Genomic DNA, 18,355 nt, shown 5'->3' with positions numbered 1-18,355 from the left:
ACTGATTTATGGCCTTATATGTAGTATAGATTATTTAAATTGTAATAGCATGTTTTATTCTTATTTCTGTTTGTGAATTTGCTATTCTTGAAGACTAGAGTGGCACCAGGAAAGGCCAGTTTTGAGACTGGGTTTTAGCCAGTTTCACTCCCTGTTTTCACTCAGAAGCACACGGTGTTACATTCAACTTCATGCCAAAGGAAACAAGATTTTTCATTTTTAAAATTTCATTTTGTCTGGCATTTCTAATATGGTAACATTATTAATGTCTTTTTATTATTTAGCATAATCTTATAGGATGATATTTAAGCTATGCTGGAAGTACCCTTTTAGGGAACGACCTCAGACTGACTCCAGACCGCCACAGCAAGTGCAGATCCCGTCTTTCTCCACCAGTGTGCTGTCTGAATTCCACAAAGTGAAATCTAGTGAGCACACGGTGCTGTCAGTGTGTCTCCTAACCAGCTGACAGACCTGGTGACTACTTTTATGGAGTTTGATGGTAAAAAGAGAGAGAGCAGACTAAAAAGATGAGACATGAAAGAAACTTAATGAGACTATCTCTTTCTTCTTGCCTCTCTCCTCCTCTTTTTTCTTTTTTTTTTTTTTTTCATTGTGGTTAGATAGCATCCTTTTTCCTTCTGTTTTAAACTCTGAGTGACAGGGCTGCCTTGTTGTTGCAACAAGCCATACAACTCTAAGGCGCAACACTCCTCTCCATGCCTGTACCTGGCTCCCTTCTCACACTGCTGTTTTTTGTTTCATTGTGCCTCATAGCCTAATTATCATGTCTGCTGGAGCTCTGTACCACTGAACCTTACTTCTCTGTCTCACTTCATTCTCTACAGCCTGGTTCCTGGAAGCTTATCTGTTCCCCTAATGAGATGTACTGGCTCCATAAAAAAAGGGACCATCAAACTGTTTCTTCATTTTTTTTTTCCCTTGACTGGGAAATGAAATTCAGCCCTTCATGCTCCTCAAAACTGAGCCTTTTCTTCGTGCCTGGTGTATCAACCAGGGAGAGTCCACTCTGAGTTTGGAAACCAGACTTCTGTTTGTGCTGAAACCTTTCTATTCTCCCTCCTCTCCCCCATAATCATTCCCAAAAGAGAAAAGAAAGCTGCTTCTGTCATTCAGTAAGGTTCTGTATTTTTTTTTATTCTAATAACAAATTCTTGCATCAAAATAAGCTTAGTGTTTAGTAGTTATATAGCCTTTTGCCTGTAGATCTCAAGAATGTCTACAAAGTCCTTTTTTTCCAGATGGGAAACTGAAGCACAAGGGAGGTGAAGTGACTTTGCTCAAGGTCCCAGAGAAAAACAATAGGAGAGCCAGGAATTAAACTCATGCCTTCTAGTTCCCAGAACAGCAGTCAATCAACTTGGCCAAGTTGGGACTTCTTAACCTATAGCTATTATTCTCTTTTAATGAAGCCATTTATCTATGAACTACATCTGATTCAGATTCCAGAGCAAATTGGTTACACGTGTCTAATTATCTTATTAGAACTGACCCTTCATTTGATATTTTTCACCATACATGACTGAAAATAGCTGTTTCTGTGGTGTATGGGGGTAGGGGGGTCTCACTCCTTTTTGAAGGAGGACTCCCCAAAGTCTGAGTAATAAATAACTGCTCAACACTCGGGAACTTTTGCAAAGCTTCCTTCAAATCCTCTTGTTTCCCAGCTCAAGCTAGAAATCTAATTTCTCTCAAGACTGCTAGGCTTATTAATAAAATGGCTATATCCATTTGAGTTGTAGCTGTAAATTGCCCAAGAGAAACTGCTATCTGTAAAATGATCCAGATGTACATAGGCAAAGTTGCACTGGAGTAACCAAGGCATGTCTCCATCCTTGCAGGAATTCAAAACGTAGCGAGATAAGGCTGCGAGCAATACAACGTAACTTCCGAATTAGCAGTTCTCACAGAGAGGGGCTGGACCAGATGACCTCCAGAACCTTTTCAACCTAAATTACTCCATGCTTCCATAAAATATTGCGCGTGTATTTGTATGTGTGTACAGAATGAGTGTGTGCGTATGCTTATTTATTTTTATATGTAGAGCTTGGGTACACAACAGGACCAAAAAGCAGATGCTACACTTATTCTTGGTGAATAAAATGGATGTATTTGTAGCACAAGTTGAGTTTAAGGTAATATTTAGTCTCAAGATGGGAGCAACAGATCTTGACCCTTAAAGAATCGTAAAAGTAAATTTGCTGCCACCTAGAACTACTGTTTGCTCGCTTCTTGCCCTTATCTCAACTGAGACAATGAAAATAGACTGTCTTTTGATTTACTGACAATTTAATTCCCTTTCAAGTTCTCAGGTACAGCAGTTTGGACAACATATATAGCCTTGACAAGGAAATTTGTGGATCTGAGATTTTTTTGAAGTGATCCTCTCTAGGATTTTCTTCAAATAAATAATGAAATCTATTATTCTGAAGTTTTGTAGAAGCTATTCTTTAAAGAAACTTGTGTGAAGATTTATGCACCTCTTTAATAACAGTAGTGTCCCTTTTGTTTTGCATAAGTATCTCCAGGCTATTGAGCAAAAGCAAAGGAAATCTTTTCCTCAGAAATTTAAGAGGTCACTAGCGTGTGTAATGAACATTTGTTTGTGTTGCTGAGCGCAGCCTGGGCTCCAGGGAGGAAGAGGCATAACCCCGCTCCCCCTTGTATGTTTGGGGAATGGTAACCACGAGTGGCTCCCCACACCCACACTTGGCCACTATTATCCTGAAACAGAAGAGAATGAGCCAGAGAAGAGCAAGGGCAGATTTATTGACTGAGTAAAATACTGGAAGCCAGGCTTTGGCCAGTTGTGGCAGAGATAATTGTGGGGTGCTTTGTGGGCCTGACTCTGATAATCCTCCAAAGAAGGCGATCTGGCTTGCAGGCGGTGGCTGTGTCTCCCAGCATCAAGCACAATCCAGAACGTGGCTTGGCCTGATTTTGGGAGAAGCAGGAAGAAGCTGCTTGACGACCCATGCAAAATATTTAGCTGAAAAGAACAAACAAGTCTCTGGACAGGCAAATAAACAGTGGATTAATTTATGGGATTTAAATGATGGAAGAAAAGCCCATTAAATCCAGGCATAAACAGCACACATGAAGGCAGCTCAAGTTTATGGAAACCAAGCAAGAAATAGCTGTGTTGGGAAGGCACGTGAACACTGGGGAAGGTGCCAGAGGGAAGACCTGCTTGGCTTGGGAGCCTCTCAGAGCACAACGCATTTCACCCGATGCTTTCAGTCCAGTCTGAAGGACAAGTGATGGGAGATGAGCACTGAGGCAAACACAGTGTGGCTGGCAATTCTTATGCGTTTCCAGGTTTGGATGGCAACACGTTCATGCTTTTCACTGACATCTGCACCTAGCAAGACTGTCTAGTCCCTATAGCACTTTTCACATCCTAAAGGCTGTCAGCGATGGATTTTGTAAAATGGCAGTGGGAGGGGATGTTCACAGTCAGTGTCCTCTCTGTTAGCAGCATCAGTTCGAGGGCTGAGTTACAGCGATGGTAATTCTTCACAGTGATGCTGTGCCCCTGTGCTGAACGGGGGCTTTGGAGAGCCCAAAGCTCCTCACTTTGGGGAGCCCTCTCTGCTAACACGTGGGCCCTGAGCCTGCTCTGTGAAAACCTGCATGCAGGTAATGAACTGCAGCAAGGAGAAGATGCAGCAGGACCGTGTGGAAGGTTGGGCTAGCTGATCCTGCTCTGGCCTCTGCTGAGCCAGCACTGGGAGCTGAGCTGCTGAAAAGCAGATGAAAAGTATCTACAGAGGAGCTGGCACCAAATGAAATGCACAGCCAACTTGCTAAGTAGTTTTCTGCTTACTGACTTCTCCTGTCAGCAACAGGACCTCAGTTTCTCCACAGATCCTCAAGAGTGCAAAGGCAAAAGTTTCGGCCTTTGCTCTTAATTTTGACTTGGCTCGGTGTTCACCTTTTTAAGTGGTGCTTGCCTGCCTATCTCTGTACCATGAACCCACAGGAGCCAGTGAAGGGAAGGAATGGAAGTAGGTTACTGCTGGTGCTACAGTATCTTGAAGGGTAAATAGTTTTAATCTGCTGGACCATCAAGCATCTACTGTCACTCACTTCCTTTATGAAGTTGCAGCAAATCCAGCCCACACCTCCCCCTCTCTGCCCACATTTCTGCTTTCCCCCTCCCCTTTCAAAATACATTACCACAGAGGTGCTATCACTGTCGCCAATTGACTTGTCCCTGGCCAGCTGTGGTCTGCCCTGGAGCCAGCCAGGTCCACTGGACAAAGGGGGACCTTCTAGCAGCTTCTCACAGAGGTCACCACTGTAACCTCCTACCCCACTACAGAAACCCAACACACTTGGCCAAGATGTGCTTGGGCAGCCTGGTGTGCAGCAGAGAAGCTTGAACAGTTAGCAATGTAGTCATCATCTCCCTGACACAAGTGTGTCTGGTTTTCCTATCACCTTCACGATCTGGGCACACATATGACTCATCTCTGTCCTTGCTAAACCTCAAATACTATCCTGTTCCAAACTTCAGGTCTTCGGAAAATGAGGTGATAAAAACCACACAAGAAATTCTTTTATTAGTACTTGGGAAGGGTCGTGATGGAGGTTTGACAAAAATACTGTTTGAAATTGAGTGGAAATGCAACCTTCCAAAAGGGTACTTTTTACCACACCATCCTAAAAAGCCAGAAGTCTCCTAGGACAATAAGTGAAGGCTTCATTAGCATTCACCCTGAAGACTGGAGATATGTTACTTATTCTTATGCCAGTGAGTTCAAAGAGGATGCCCAAGTAATAAAAAATAGCTGCAAGGAGAAGACCATCTTAAAGCACTAGTTCTATTCAATAGAAGGTCTGCTGGAAAGGATAGTGATGAATCCTGTGGGATATACAATGAGCCCAGTCAAATCTCTCATTCAAGGGAAAAGCAGAGACCTATCAGGGATGGGCAAAAGTCTGATCATCAAAGCAAGCTATGCCTTAGAGCTCAGGGACAAAGGAAGGACTGCCAAAAGCCAAGCTGAATTTAACCTTGCAAAGGAAATTAAAATTATATCAAAAGGTTCTTCAGCCATATGAAGAAAAAAAAAATAAGGAAAGAGGAAGAGAGACTCCTGTGGGATGGGGGTATGGATGAAATGTAAGACCATGTGAGTTATTAGCTTTCATCTTTCAGGGAGATTGTTTATGGGAAACTCGTGAAGAAGGGTTTGAGGGTGTGGAATCACACAAGTGTGATCCACGTATTAGTGAGCTTCTAACCAACTGCTGTTTGCACCTTGGGATATTCAAGTAAACCCACTTCAATTTTGGTTTGTCTTACTAGGTCAGGCTTAAAGCTTTGGTGATTTGGGAACAGATTCACAAGCACATTGCTGCCTCAGGGGTGGGTCAGGCAGCTCATAATGGTAAAAATTCAGCTTCAGCACACTAGTCTTTCTGCCATGGTGAATCTGTCAGTCATAGATACCTTGCTAGATAGAAAGGAGAATTCTGTTCCAAAGGTCTGAGTGCTGGGAAAGTTATATAGCTAAGAACTGAGGTGAATTGAAGCAAGCTCAATTACACAGATTAACTCTTCTGTCTTCCACTTCTTTGGAAGAATGACTTGTTTTAGGCTGCAGTCACTTTAAGCTGATATAAGCCCATGCTGCTGCTGAGACGGAACATTTTCCTCCCTTGTCTCCCTGACTTCCCATTCCCACTCCCTGTCTTTGTGCTGGCCTTAGTTGCTATGTGGAGGGATCAGAGGACTGATCCAGCAGAAAACCAGGTTGCCATCTCCATCCATCCCTGGGAAAAAAAAATAAAAGGAAAAGCCTACAATCTAAATGTGCTCTACAGTCCTCCAAAAGAGACAGAATCTTAGGGCCCTGCTGAATGTATGTATTTATCAGAACTCCTGAAAGATGGAAGAAAGTGCTTTATAAGGACATCTATATCTTGGTCTGAACTGATGGAATTTCCTATCCTACAAGTCCATTCTGTTATCCTGCAAAGATGAGTTCTCCTTCCAAGCCTCAGTTTGTCCATCAACACATATGTAAAACACTACTTAGGCTAAAAGATGTATTATTTCAAATTTATTTGAAAAGTGCTGTATGGATTAACAGTGCATTGTAAATAAGGGCAGATATGAACAGATATGTCTCTAAAATTAGAGTCCACAGAGGATGACTTTTTCAAAGTGATTATTCAACTAGTTCATGTTCCTTAGATGAGAATATGCCCCTTTTTTAAATTGCATTTTAATTTTTCAGCATAATGCTCAAAACCACTTACCATCTTCTGTAGACGAAATGAGCATTTGAGTTTGAGGGAGCAATTTCTTAAGGCTCTTATTGGGGAATGTTTGGCCATGGGATAATTCTGAAATGAAGCTTTCTCGTTTAAAGAAAAAATAGCTCCAACAGAGGTGAAACCTAGTACCCACTAACATTTTATTTAGGTCTGTCTCGTCTTCATTACTGTTTTATCCTGTTCCTTTCTAACTCAGCTCTACTGTTGTTGCATGGATGTGCAAGCTGGATCCCACCCCATAAGTATCATGTCTGTGGACATGAACAACAAGAAGAGCTCTGAGCACACAGGAGAGCTAGAATTTGTCAGCTGGAAATTAGAAACATGTTGGGTGAAACTGTGGCTCCACTGTGATGAGTAGTAAAACTCTCAATTTGATTTCAGTAAGGCCAAGAGGAATTGGAATAGACCTCAGAAGGGAAGAGAAATGTTCCCTTTAAGAGGCTTTTACTGAGGCTCTTGGAAAAACCCAAACCATTAATAATGAAGGAAAATGTAAGTCTTTATTCTTAACCTCTTTTTGCCTCAGATAACCTATTGTGCAAATGATACCTGTTTTCCTAATAGATGTGTTAAGAGGATGAAAGGGATAATGTTGTCTCTGAAAACACTTGCTTCTATTTTGAAATTATGTACCTATTATTCTTTTTAGTAACTGGGCTAATTAAAAGAGGAGCTAAAATACATCCTCATTTTAGTTTTAATCCATGTGCTTACTTTATGGTTTGCAGACCTTTGCTGAATAATTAGACTACTTCTTCTACAGACTCAGTTAGCATCCTGTCCTGGCCATTAGTGTGTGTTTTCACACAGCAGTAAAAGTTGGGGTCGGGGGAGAGGGGGAAGAAAGGATTTCTGTTAAAAAAAAAAAAAAAAAATCAAAGTCAGTGGGTGAGCACAGGGGAAACCTACTAATCTACTATACTAAGCTGAATCTGTCCACTCAATAAATGTGCATTAACTCGACTGTGCCTTTTAAGTCCCAACTGCAGGATTGTGTTGAAAGCAGACTAAACTACTATGGAAGGTATATTCTGTTTAAGAAATGCATTGAAAACCTGTCTAGTGTAAGTACAACAACTAGTGTTCTGCTGGATGAGACCACCATCTCATCCTTTTAACAATTCAGATCATGTTTCACATAAAAAAAAAAGGCTAATCCACATTCTCCTTTGATTCAGGAATTGGAGTCTGCCTAGTGTTTTCAAATAGGAGGGTCTCTATTCCAGGTTTCCTGTTGTCATATAGTGTTTAGTAGCTATACTTTCAGAAATAAATAGTCCTAGTGTTGCTCCTGACAGACTGTAGGTTTGCCTCTTCGTGCTTCTACAGTAGTGTCTCTTTTACATTTCAAGCTTCTATTCTTAACTAGGCTATAACAAACAAATACTCCCAATAACAAACAAAACTCCCAACACTTCTGCTCCAAGGAGAGAAGAATTCTTAATTAAAAAAAAAAAAATTACTTTCACTCCATCAGGTCTTTAACAGGATTTCCCGTGTGACTTCCAAAGCTTGTGTCTCTATCCACACTGCCTTCTTTTGCTTTGTCCATGATAAAAATCAAGTATCTTGGCGTAACTAAAAGGAAAGCCAAATAAAAATTTTGCTTCCTATTTGTGAGGTCTAGACTTTGCCTATCTACGTGTTATAATGGTGGGTTAATGCTCTAGGGTTTTCTGTTTCCAGTCTTATCCAGAAGCAGGACTGTCAATTTGGTCTTTTTACATTTTAAAGCCTCAGTAATCCCACTGCCCCTCAGCCAATGTTGCCTCAGTTGTAATGACAGCCGGTTGTGTCATTCCCACCATTTTCCTCTGTCGAGAGGCCTGCATGCAGCCCCGCAGCCCCTCCTCATGCCTGCTCTACCCACTGCTGTGGAGAGGACTGACAGGGAGCTCTGGGCTAAGATACTTGTTCCTATGGGAAACTTCCCGTTGCCTTTTCTTCCCACATTCCAGCAGCTCTTGCTCCCTGGCAGCAAGCTGTAACATGCAATATAGAGCCATACTCCATTCTTTCCCCATTTTCTTGTCCCAAACCCTCATATCCCCTCCTTTCCCTTAAAGGACAGGCTGGCTGGGCCACAGGCCCAGAGAGCTGCCTCAAGTGTTCATGCCTCCACCACAGCTCAGATCCAGCTCCAGTTTAAACCTCCTTCTCCTCTGTGTGCATCTTCCCATTGCCCTCAAAACACCATACAGCTTCCTTTTACTGTATCTTTTTGTCATAGCTGGATTTAAATTACAGGCCATCTATGCCACTAGCCAGGATGTTTTTAGCATCTAAAGCAACCTGAAGAAGCCTGCCCTAAACCTCTCCCTCCTTTGGTTTCTTCTCTGTAATTATGAGCTGGCATTTGTGATGTTATTATCGGCACTGTGGCCTTGTGTCTTCACCCAAGAAGGGCTGTGACAGGATAAAATAGCCAGGGTAAGGCTAAAACTCAGAGGTTGCCACATTCAGGCCTTGATTTCTTTCTGGGATAGAAGAGTTTATTCTGCCTGGAAAAATTATACTAGTGTGATCAGAGGGAGATTTTGTTTTCTCTGTGCTGCAAGACAAGGAACAGGAATGGGTAATTAACGTAGCACTTTTGAGTTAGTGACAGCATCAAAGAGATTAGAGAGCTCAGCCTTTGCTCATGGGGTCTAGGGGGCAAAGCCGGACTTCCGCAATAGGGGAGAATATTTGGGAATCTGTGGAGAAGCAGCAGCTGCAGTATTGAAATTCATGACCACATAAGATGAGAATGTGCTTGTGTTATAAACATGGAGGGAGGAGTGGTGCAGGACCTGTCTTGAGAGTTTGCTTTCTGTAATGGTGTGAGACCTGGAACGTGCTGGCAGTTTACTTGCAGTTCATGTTGCCCAGGTCGAAACAGCCCACACAGACAGCAGCAAAACCGCTGAGGGTCCATCTCGAATTTTACTCCTTACAGCTCCCCTGGGGTATGTAGTCCAGCCCTGACCAAGAGCTGCAGATGCCCTCAGGCTGCCAGCCTGCTGTCCGGGCTGATAGCCTGCCTCCCTGCCCTATGGCCCCCCTTCCTGTCTGTACCTGCACCACGTCCCTGGTCCTGCAGAAGGGAGGGGGTCATCCAGGTCCCCAAAGGAGCTCGTGCTGCTGGCCGCACCCGTGTGGTCCTGTGGCGGTGAGGGCTCCCTCTGAGCCGAAGGAGAGCCAAATCCTGGACACCGGCAGGCTTGCTGGGACTCCTGGGAGCCCATTGAGGTGGCCTCAGGGTCAAGAGTGAGTAACCCCAGCTTTTCTCCAAAGTAAAAAGCAAGCCTCTTTCCCTTTGTCCATGCTAGGAACCTAAACACATGAACTGAAGTAACCCATTTGCTAAGATTGAATGCATCTGGATGCATCTGAGTGCATCTGGCCTCCACTTCTCTAGACAGAGGCTGGAGGGGGAGGGGAAGAGAGATTGGGAAGGGTTTAGATAGGCAGAAACACACACAAACACACATATATTTTTAAGGAAATATGAGTCATTTGCACTTCAAGTTTATTCCAAATATCAATTCCCAGACCTCACCGACTCCTGCCCCCAACTCTTGAGGCAGGCCCTGTGCAACTGGGTGTGATAAATATGGATAAAAATTGGATACATCTGTGGGGAGGAGGCAAAATGCTATTTTCCAACCTGCCCTGACATGCTAAGGCCATCGCGCTTTTGAATTGCTCCTGTCTCTGAGTGCCCCTCCTACGGCTGCCTGAGGGGAGCTCCTGGCCCCCTCCTCATGCTGCCAGCTGTGTGCTGGGCAAGTGCCATTGGCAGGGCTATTTCTGTGCCACCCTGGCACATGCCACAGAGCCACCTCGCCTAGTCAGCGTGCAAGGTGGCAGGCAGCTCAGGGACAGGGCACCACAGGGACGTGTCAGTGCCCGTGGGACAGAGGTGTGGAGAAGCTCTCTGTGCTGCTGCCTCAGGAGGAAGCTTTGGCAGTAGGTCAGATCCCAGAATGGCTGCAGGTGCTGATGGCCAGCCTGGTGGGCAGAGGTCCATGGTCACCACCTGTCACCTGCAACCTGGGTCCCAAGGGGCCGGCAGGGAAGGGCAGGTAAGAGGCAGACCCTCTGCCGCAGTCCCTGGCAAGATGGGCTCAGGGGGGTTGGACTAGATGACCTTTGAAGGTCCCTTCCAACCCTAACCATTCTATGATTCTATGATTCTATGATTCTATGAAGTGCCATCCTTGACACCGATTATTTACAGTCATCGCCATTGGAATGCCTGCATACCTGACAGCTCCCCCGGTAAGAGGCACTTAACCCTGCTAGGAGTGCCACAATCTGCGGCAGCTTGAAGGGTGGGTGATTTGAGGGCACCTCGCCTCCCAGTCCTTAGGGCTGCAGCTCCCAAGGACTGTGATGCTGACAGCTAGCTGCTGCAAGCAGCTCCAGCCACCTCCAGGTGTAAACAGCCCACGTTCGTGGCCGTAACAACAGCAAATTTGCACTCAACAGTAAATACTTTTTCCTTAACCTTATCAAGAAGAAACCATACATGCTGGTTCAGCAGAAACTGGAGCGAGGCTTGAGTATAAAAAAGAGCATTCTGCTTTATCAAGGTTTCCCTTTTGAAAGAATAATATTGCAGAACTAAAGCCCAGATCAGAAACAATGTGTAGCTTTTGTTTTCTTTTTTTTCCTTCACTTTTTTTCCTCTCTTGCCTTCATTCTTGATGTTGAGGCTGGAGAGGAAAGTCTCTGTCTTGCCAAACTAAACAAATTACGCTTTACAATTCAGAGACTCAAATGCCTCTTTTTATCATCATTTCCTTAGCACTGAGTGTTGAGAAAATAAAGCAGTAGTAAGCGAAGTGATTGCATACCCTTTTCTTGATGGCCACTGGCAAACAAATCCAGCCAGTTGTTTCTCTTTAAGGCTATTAAGTTTGCCTGGAAATCATCCTTGGGCAAACCTCCCCCCACACACACTCCATTCCGGCAGGAAAAAAATAAATAAAGCAGAGCCCCTTCCTTCTGTTATTACCATCCCTGCAGATCTCTCTACTTCCCATGACAGCACATGAGATCAAACCCCTCTGACCACACTGAAGGAAAGGGACTCATTTGGCCGTGCCGGGAACACGCACGCTCACTTACGGTACCTCTTGGCAAGCAGGAGATGAGCAGGAGCTGGAGGAGAGTGAGTCCTACAAGTGTCCAGGGGGCTCGCTCCATACTGCCCAGGCCAGTGCAGCGGTGTGACTGCTCGGGAAGGGAGAGCAGGCAAACAGCTTTTACTGGGACCTCACCAGCTCCAGGCTGTGAGGGATCTCGGATTTCAGACCTCAGCTCGCTCCCATCCTCACCAGAGGGGAACTACCTTCAAGAGACTTCTCAGGCGTCCAGAAGCACGACGTCACCCCAAACCTCTCCAACTGCTGCCTTAACCCTTTCTGGACTCTGGCAGCCGATCCCTTTTGCGATGGGTTTATTGGCTCGGTGCTCAGCTCTGAGAGAGCTATTTTCATCTCGGAAAGGAAGATATTGTAAAGGGGGAAGAAACAGAAATGCAAATATCTATCTGTATAAGTCATCCCAGCTGCTGTGGGTGAGCTGAAGTTACAGACGTCCCCAGAAGGAGGCACTTTGTTTGTCCTCCCTTTGGACTTGCAGGGGTTGATGCATTGGGGTGCTCCCCCCAGCGACGGGGCTGGGCCTGGGGTGGGTGCAGAGAGGGATTCTTGGCCCACGTTCCCCTGACTGGACAGCCTGTGACATGTTCTGCTTTATGACATGCTTAAAATAGCCGTGTATTTTTATAGTGGGGCAGATGAATGAATGAGGCTTACTAAAAGTTCACTCCACAGTGGATGAAAACCACAAAACACAAAAGGAATCACTTGGCATACACATGCTTGAACTAGTCAAAACCTTTTTACGGAGTCCATTTCTGCCAGGAAATGCAATTTTGGCAAAACTGAAATGTTTTGTCAGAATATGTTGATATTGAGGAAATGTTCAATCCAAACAAAGGAAAACATTTAATTTGGATTTTATCTTTGTGTCATATTTTGTTTTGCCTTTTCTATTAGTACATGCTACTGATTTTATCTGATTTTCAGCCCATATTTCATAGCGGTATACTTTATTTTGTCTAAAATTTCTCTTGCACAATTTTTCAGAACTATCCAAAGGAAATATTTCATAGTTCTAAATAAGACTTTCTCAATTTCATTTCTGTAGCAACTTTTTAAAAATTACCTATATTGTGAAGGGGAAAATTTGAAATATTGGCATTTGCTTTGGAGTAGAAACTCAAGTATCTCAAAAAGCTTTAACAAATACCTACAGCTGTTTGTAAAGCTCTTGGCCATGTTGAGCAACCTCAAAAATTTGAGAGCAACAGCCAATGGAAACCTTGAGTAGTTTACTACAGTGGAAAATCCATTACACCTTTAGGTGGTCTTTCACAGGGTGAATTTCTTTATCCAGACATCTCTCTAGGTTATGCTTGTCTGTCTACCAACCTATTGGCTTTTAACTGTGAACAGTCTTCATTGTGTTTGTGCGCCTTCTGTATAAAACAACACCACGGTATTTGTGATCATCTTTTTTTTTTTTTCTAAATATCTTAACACTGATGCAAACTCACCATTAGGAATACTAATATGCAAAGACCTGAGATAGATGCCAAGATTTTAACCAGTATGGCACATAGTGCTACCCAGAACATGTAAACACAGCGTGGTACTTGAAGGACATTTTGCACTTGGCTGCTTTTTTACTTTCTGCATGTCTCCCAACAGTGGAACTGATGCTAACTGCAAATACAGTAATGGTCACTCAGTAAATACATGGCTTCTGCTTCTCAAATACCATCTTTTGAACAATTTCAGTATGGTGGTGGGCTCACCTTGGCTAAGGGCCAAACTTCCACCCAGCCAACCACTCCCTCACTCCCTCCCCCTTCTCAGCAGGACAGAAGGTGAAAATAAAGACAGGGAAGTTGATTGTCAGTTACGGTCACAGGCAGAACAGACTGGACTCCATTTATTATCAATTAAAATAGTTTTGGGTAGTGAGAAACAAAAATGAAAAATAAAACAATGCGTTGTGTCCCCCACCTCTCCCCAGCTAAGCTTCACATCTCCACTCTGGATTCCTCTACCTCCCCCCTGAGTGGTGCAGGGACAGGGAACTCTCCTCACTGAGGCCCCTGCAGCCCCCGCCGCCAGCACCTCACCAGGGATACCCATACAGTGATTTAGTTTCCACACACCCCTATATTTCATAGTAGCTCTTGTTCTCCACCTCTGACATCACAGGTGAAATGTTCACAGCTTTTGTAAAAGGTGAAGAAATCAAGGCTCTTGAGTGGAAATCTCTCTCTGGGCACAGGAATCATTGCAACGACAGTCGTAGCAGTCTGAAACTGGAAGTCCTAACAAGTGGACTAAAGCTTTTCTGCTGATCCTCGCCTGTGAACCATCCTCGCTGGTGCCCTGGGTGCTCAGCAGCACGGGAGGAGGCTGCCAAAGCTCTCCAAGTCCCACAGGGCCCTATTATGGTTCAGCTACCACATTTGCCCAGAGCCCTTGATGGGCATCTTGTGCCCCAGAGCCCTGAAACCTTGCCTTGAGGGGCCCCTGCTCCTTTCTGTTCGTTCACATAGAATCAGAATAGTTTGGGTTGGAAGGGACCTTCAAAGGTCATCTAGTCCAACCCCCTGCAAGAAGCAGGGACATCTCCAACCAGATCAGGTTGCTCAGAGCCCCATCCAACCTGGCCTTGAATGTTTCCAGGGATGGGGCATCTACCATCTCTCTGGGCAACCTGTTCCAGTGTTCCACCACCCTCATTGTAAAAAAATTCTTCCTTATGTCCAGTCAAACCTCTGTCCTAATTCCATCTTTGAGTTCCTCTAACAAGCCACTGCTGGTCAGTGGCAGGAGGAAAAAAACCTGAAGCCCCACAAACCAGATGAAAATGGTGAAAATGGGGAGCCCTTTCCTCTTCATAAAGAAAAACATAACAATTTTAATGTCTGCGGAATCATGATTAGTTTATTTTCCTAGCTTTTATTTCTAGTAAACAAATTATTTAACCTAGTAAGTCATTTTAGGACTGAAAGTTGGCTTACAGGTATCTGGCTTAGATACCTCTGAGAGGGAGTCTTATGAGGACGTAAGCCAAAATCTAGCTTTTGTGTGTGAAGTGGAAGGAAATCCCAGAGCACTGAATGAGACTGGACACAGGGAAACAGGTTGTTAAGGCCAGACATAGAGGGCTTAATATTTAGGTTTCTTGTAAAGGATAAAACCATTGGGGAAAACATACCCAGAAGGGCCACAACTATTTCTTTATTTGAGCCAGTTCCTGTGGTGAGACGTTCAACACGGTAGAAAAGGAGCAGCTGAAGTTCTGTCTTCAGCCTGTGCAAGGAACTATTCTGCAGGGACACCTTCTGCTTTAGGGTGGCAAAGTGGTCTTTCTGTTTTATGGAGGAGTGGGCTAAAGGGAAAACCTGGTAGATCTATGACATCTTTTCATTTTTCTTGTCTCTGAGAGATGGTAATTATGCCACCAGGAAATAAAATTGCACTCAGTGTTACTCTACAGTGCTTAACTTAGCTTGGCACCTTGGAAAATTGGTTCAGCTGGTGGATCCACTGCCTGCTTAGAAAATGGCTCAGCAGCCAAAGAAATGCATTCAGCCATGATCCCGCAGATCTGCACATGGCGTGTTTACACGGGTTGTTTGGTAGGATGTAGCTTTAGCCCAGGAATGACTCTGGGCAACTTATACAGTGCTCCTGAATGCACTTCTTGCATTCCTATTAAGAGGCAGGGACCAAACCAGGCAGATCAAACTGGCCAAATATTTCAGGCTGTATGTAATCCTCCATGAAAGAAAGCTAAAAGCTCTTAACCATGTGTCTGTGCTGCTGAGGAATCTCACTGTAGCATTTGGCTGCAATGGTTGTGTCTGCCCCGTTGCTGAGCATATTTAAGTACAGGTTTGAAAATTTAATTCCACTGAAGCTGAATTGTAAAACCAAGTGCTTCAAACATTGATAGATTTGTCATATTTTAATAGCCTTTTTAGAGTACCTAGCAATCCATTTCAACCTAGAGTAAACCAAGCCCTTTTATAATTAATAATTGATCATCGAGTGAATAATTAATGTATAATTAATACCACTAACTTGTACTTCTACTAATCTGCCATCAAAATTAAGACATGAAAGCACTGTGTGATCCAGTCTGCAAGAACAGAAAGAATGCCACCATTCTATAGTGGGGAAAAACTGAGGGAAATGAGCTGAGGTTCATAACCTGAAGCAGTGGTGGATCAGGAAGAGAACACGTCTTTGAAATTTTAGTGAACTTTTTATTTCCCTTCACTTTCACAAACGACTGAAATCTCTTGTTTCTGTTACTGCAACATTACTAGAAAACTTCTTTCCTGACTTCTGCTCAGATGATTCCATCCCAAATGGCCCTGATGATCTTCCAAAGCTCCAGAGATTCTGCTGGAAAGAAATCTGTGATTTTCAATGTTATTCATTTACACTGCTACAGATTGGGTGCCTTCACAGGACATCCTTTGTACAAGAACATTTGGAGCCCATTTCTCTCTCTTCTCACAGGCAAGATTCCCGCTGAAACTAGTGGATTCTTCTGCCAAAGAAAGAGTTTGAATCGTCTGAGTTCAAACATACTCCCAGCAGGCTTGGTGGAGTTAGGTCTTGAACTTTAGTGACTGCCCAATAATACCCATCCCACTCAAACAAAAGCTGAAGAAACCATTTGAAAGACATTGTAAAAGAAAATGGGCTCATTGAGAGATTGGAAAGGGCTTGTATCTCAGAGGGAAAATAAAGTTCAAATACCTGGAGATTTAAGAGTAGCAGCAAGAGCAGTTAATGAAAGATTAGCACTAATGTTTTACTCCTCCCCTCAAAGCATTACTGTCAAATAAGGGGGACCTTTTAGAGAAGAGATTTAAAAGTGTTTGCCTTTAAAACACAGCTTTTAAGAGAAATCCCAGACCTTACTGCAACATCTGAAGAACATTTTATAAGTTCCTAGGAGTATTAAAAGTACACTTTGCCCTTTGGGCTTCAAGTTCTGCCAAATGTGTGCAATGGAATAATCCAGCATTTATGAACCACAGTAGAATCGCGGCAGCCTACCTACACAGGCACCTACAGGCACGGGCACTTCATGTGGCTTTTTCTGGCCTGAGCTCTACAAACTATTCCCATCTCTGGGTGGGATGTGACTGAGGCATCACAGTCAGGAAGCTAAACAGGTGAGAATGGGAGAAGCCAAAAGAGTGAGGAGCTGTTGTGCCAGCACACATTACAGCCCCTGACCTAATGGGACTGGTAATGACAATGGTAAAGATTGTATTTGTTAAAAAGATTTTATCAGGAAAAACAAGGTAGTTTCAAGTTTATTATTCCAAATACATTTCTGGGGAGATGATCAGAAAAAATATGGTCAGAAAAATACGACTGCTTAATGGTACCTAACAAGCAATACACTTTTTTTTTAGTTGTTATTTCGTGTATTAATCTGGATGTTATTTTCAGTGATCTTTCTGCGTTTCACGTTTGTATACAGTCTATGATGATCTTCACCATAGCAACGTGTAAGAAAAGAAACAGGTGGAATCACAGAATCATAGAATGGTTAGAGTTGGAAGGGACCTTCAAAGGTCATCTAGCCCAACCCCCCTGCAAGGAGCAGGGACATCTCCAACCAGATCAGATTGCTCAGAGCCTCATCCAGCCTGGCCTTGAACGTTTCCAGGGATGGGGCTTCCACCACCTCTCTGGGCAACCTGTTCCAGTGTTCTATAACTCGCATTGTAAAAAATTTTTTCCTAATTTCCAATCTAAATCTACCCCCCACTATTTTAAAACCATTACTCCTGTCTTATTGCAAGAGGCCCTACTAAACAGCCTCTCCCCATCTTTCTTGTAGGCCCCCTTGAGGTACTGGAAGACCGCTATCAGGTCTCCCCGGAGCCTCCTCTTCTGCAGGCTGAACAGCCCCAACTCTCTCAGCCTGTCCTCATAAGAGAGGTGCTCCAGCCCTTTTATCATCTTTGTGGCCCTCCTCTGGACCTTCTCCAACTGGTCCATGTCCTTCTTGTGTTGGGGGCTCCAGAACTGGACACAGTGCTCCAGGTGGGGTCTCACCAGGGCCTCCCTCGACCTGCTGGCCACGCTTCTCTTGATGCAGCCCAAGATACGGTTGGCCTTCTGGGCTGCAAGGGTGCATTGCCGGTTCATGTTGAGCTTCTTGTCCACCAGCACTCCCAAGTCCTTCTCCTCAGGGCTTCTCTCAATCCATTCTCCACCCAGCCTGTATTTGTGCCTGGGATTGCCATGACCCAGGTGCAGGACCTTGCACTTGGCCTGGTTGAACTTCATGAGGTTGGCACGGGCCCACCTCTCCAGCCTGTCAAGGTCCCTCTGGATGGCATCCCTCCCTTCCAGCATGTCGACGGCACCACACAACTTGGTGTCATCGGCGAACTTGCTGAGGGTGCACTCTATCCCACTGTCCATGTCGCTGACAAAGATGTTGAACACGGCCGGGCCCAACACGGTCCCCTGAGGGACGCCACTCGTGACCGGTCTCCACATGGACATTGAGCCGTTAACCACCACTCTCTGAGTGCGGCCATCCAGCCAACTCCTTATCCACTGAGTGGTCCGTCCATCAAATCCATGCCTCTCCAGTTTAGAGAGAAGGATGTCATGCGGGACAGTGTCAAAAGCTTTGCACAAGTCCAGGTAGATGATATCCGTTTCTCGTCCCTTGTCCACTGATGCCATCACCCCATCATAGAAGTCCACCCAATTGGTCAGGCACAATCTGCCCTTGGTGAAGCCATGTTGGCTGTCACCAACCACCTCCTTGCTCTCCATGTGCCTTAGCATGGTTTCCAGGAGAATCTGCTCCATGACCTTGCCAGGCACAGAGGTGAGGCTGACCGGCCTGTAGTTACCCGGGTCTTCCTTATTCCCCTTTTTAAAAATGGGGGTTATGTTCCCTCTCTTCCAGTCAT

General features: G+C 44.5%; 1 protein-coding gene across 4 annotated transcripts in view; it reads right to left on the bottom strand.

Annotated features, from left to right (window-relative positions):
- The window catches only part of PAMR1 (peptidase domain containing associated with muscle regeneration 1), a 58,154-nt gene extending 46,542 nt beyond the window's left edge, over positions 1-11,612 (bottom strand). For 2 of the 4 annotated variants that reach the window (XM_086748128.1, XM_086748130.1), the window contains exon 1: positions 11,433-11,612. In XM_086748128.1, the coding sequence (XP_086604254.1) occupies positions 11,433-11,505 (73 nt within the window). In that variant the 5' untranslated portion in view covers positions 11,506-11,612. Of the gene's footprint in view, positions 1-7,775; positions 7,891-11,427 lie in introns of all 4 variants that reach the window. The other 2 variants (XM_086748129.1, XM_086748131.1) reach the window with 2 other exon arrangements.
- Positions 11,613-18,355: the final 6,743 nt, after the last annotated feature.

Source organism: Chlamydotis macqueenii, chromosome 5 (assembly GCF_036417535.1).
Source record: "Chlamydotis macqueenii isolate bChlMac1 chromosome 5, bChlMac1.mat, whole genome shotgun sequence".
Taxonomy (NCBI): Eukaryota; Metazoa; Chordata; class Aves; order Otidiformes; family Otididae; genus Chlamydotis; species Chlamydotis macqueenii.
This window is presented reverse-complemented; position numbering and strand designations above follow the sequence as displayed.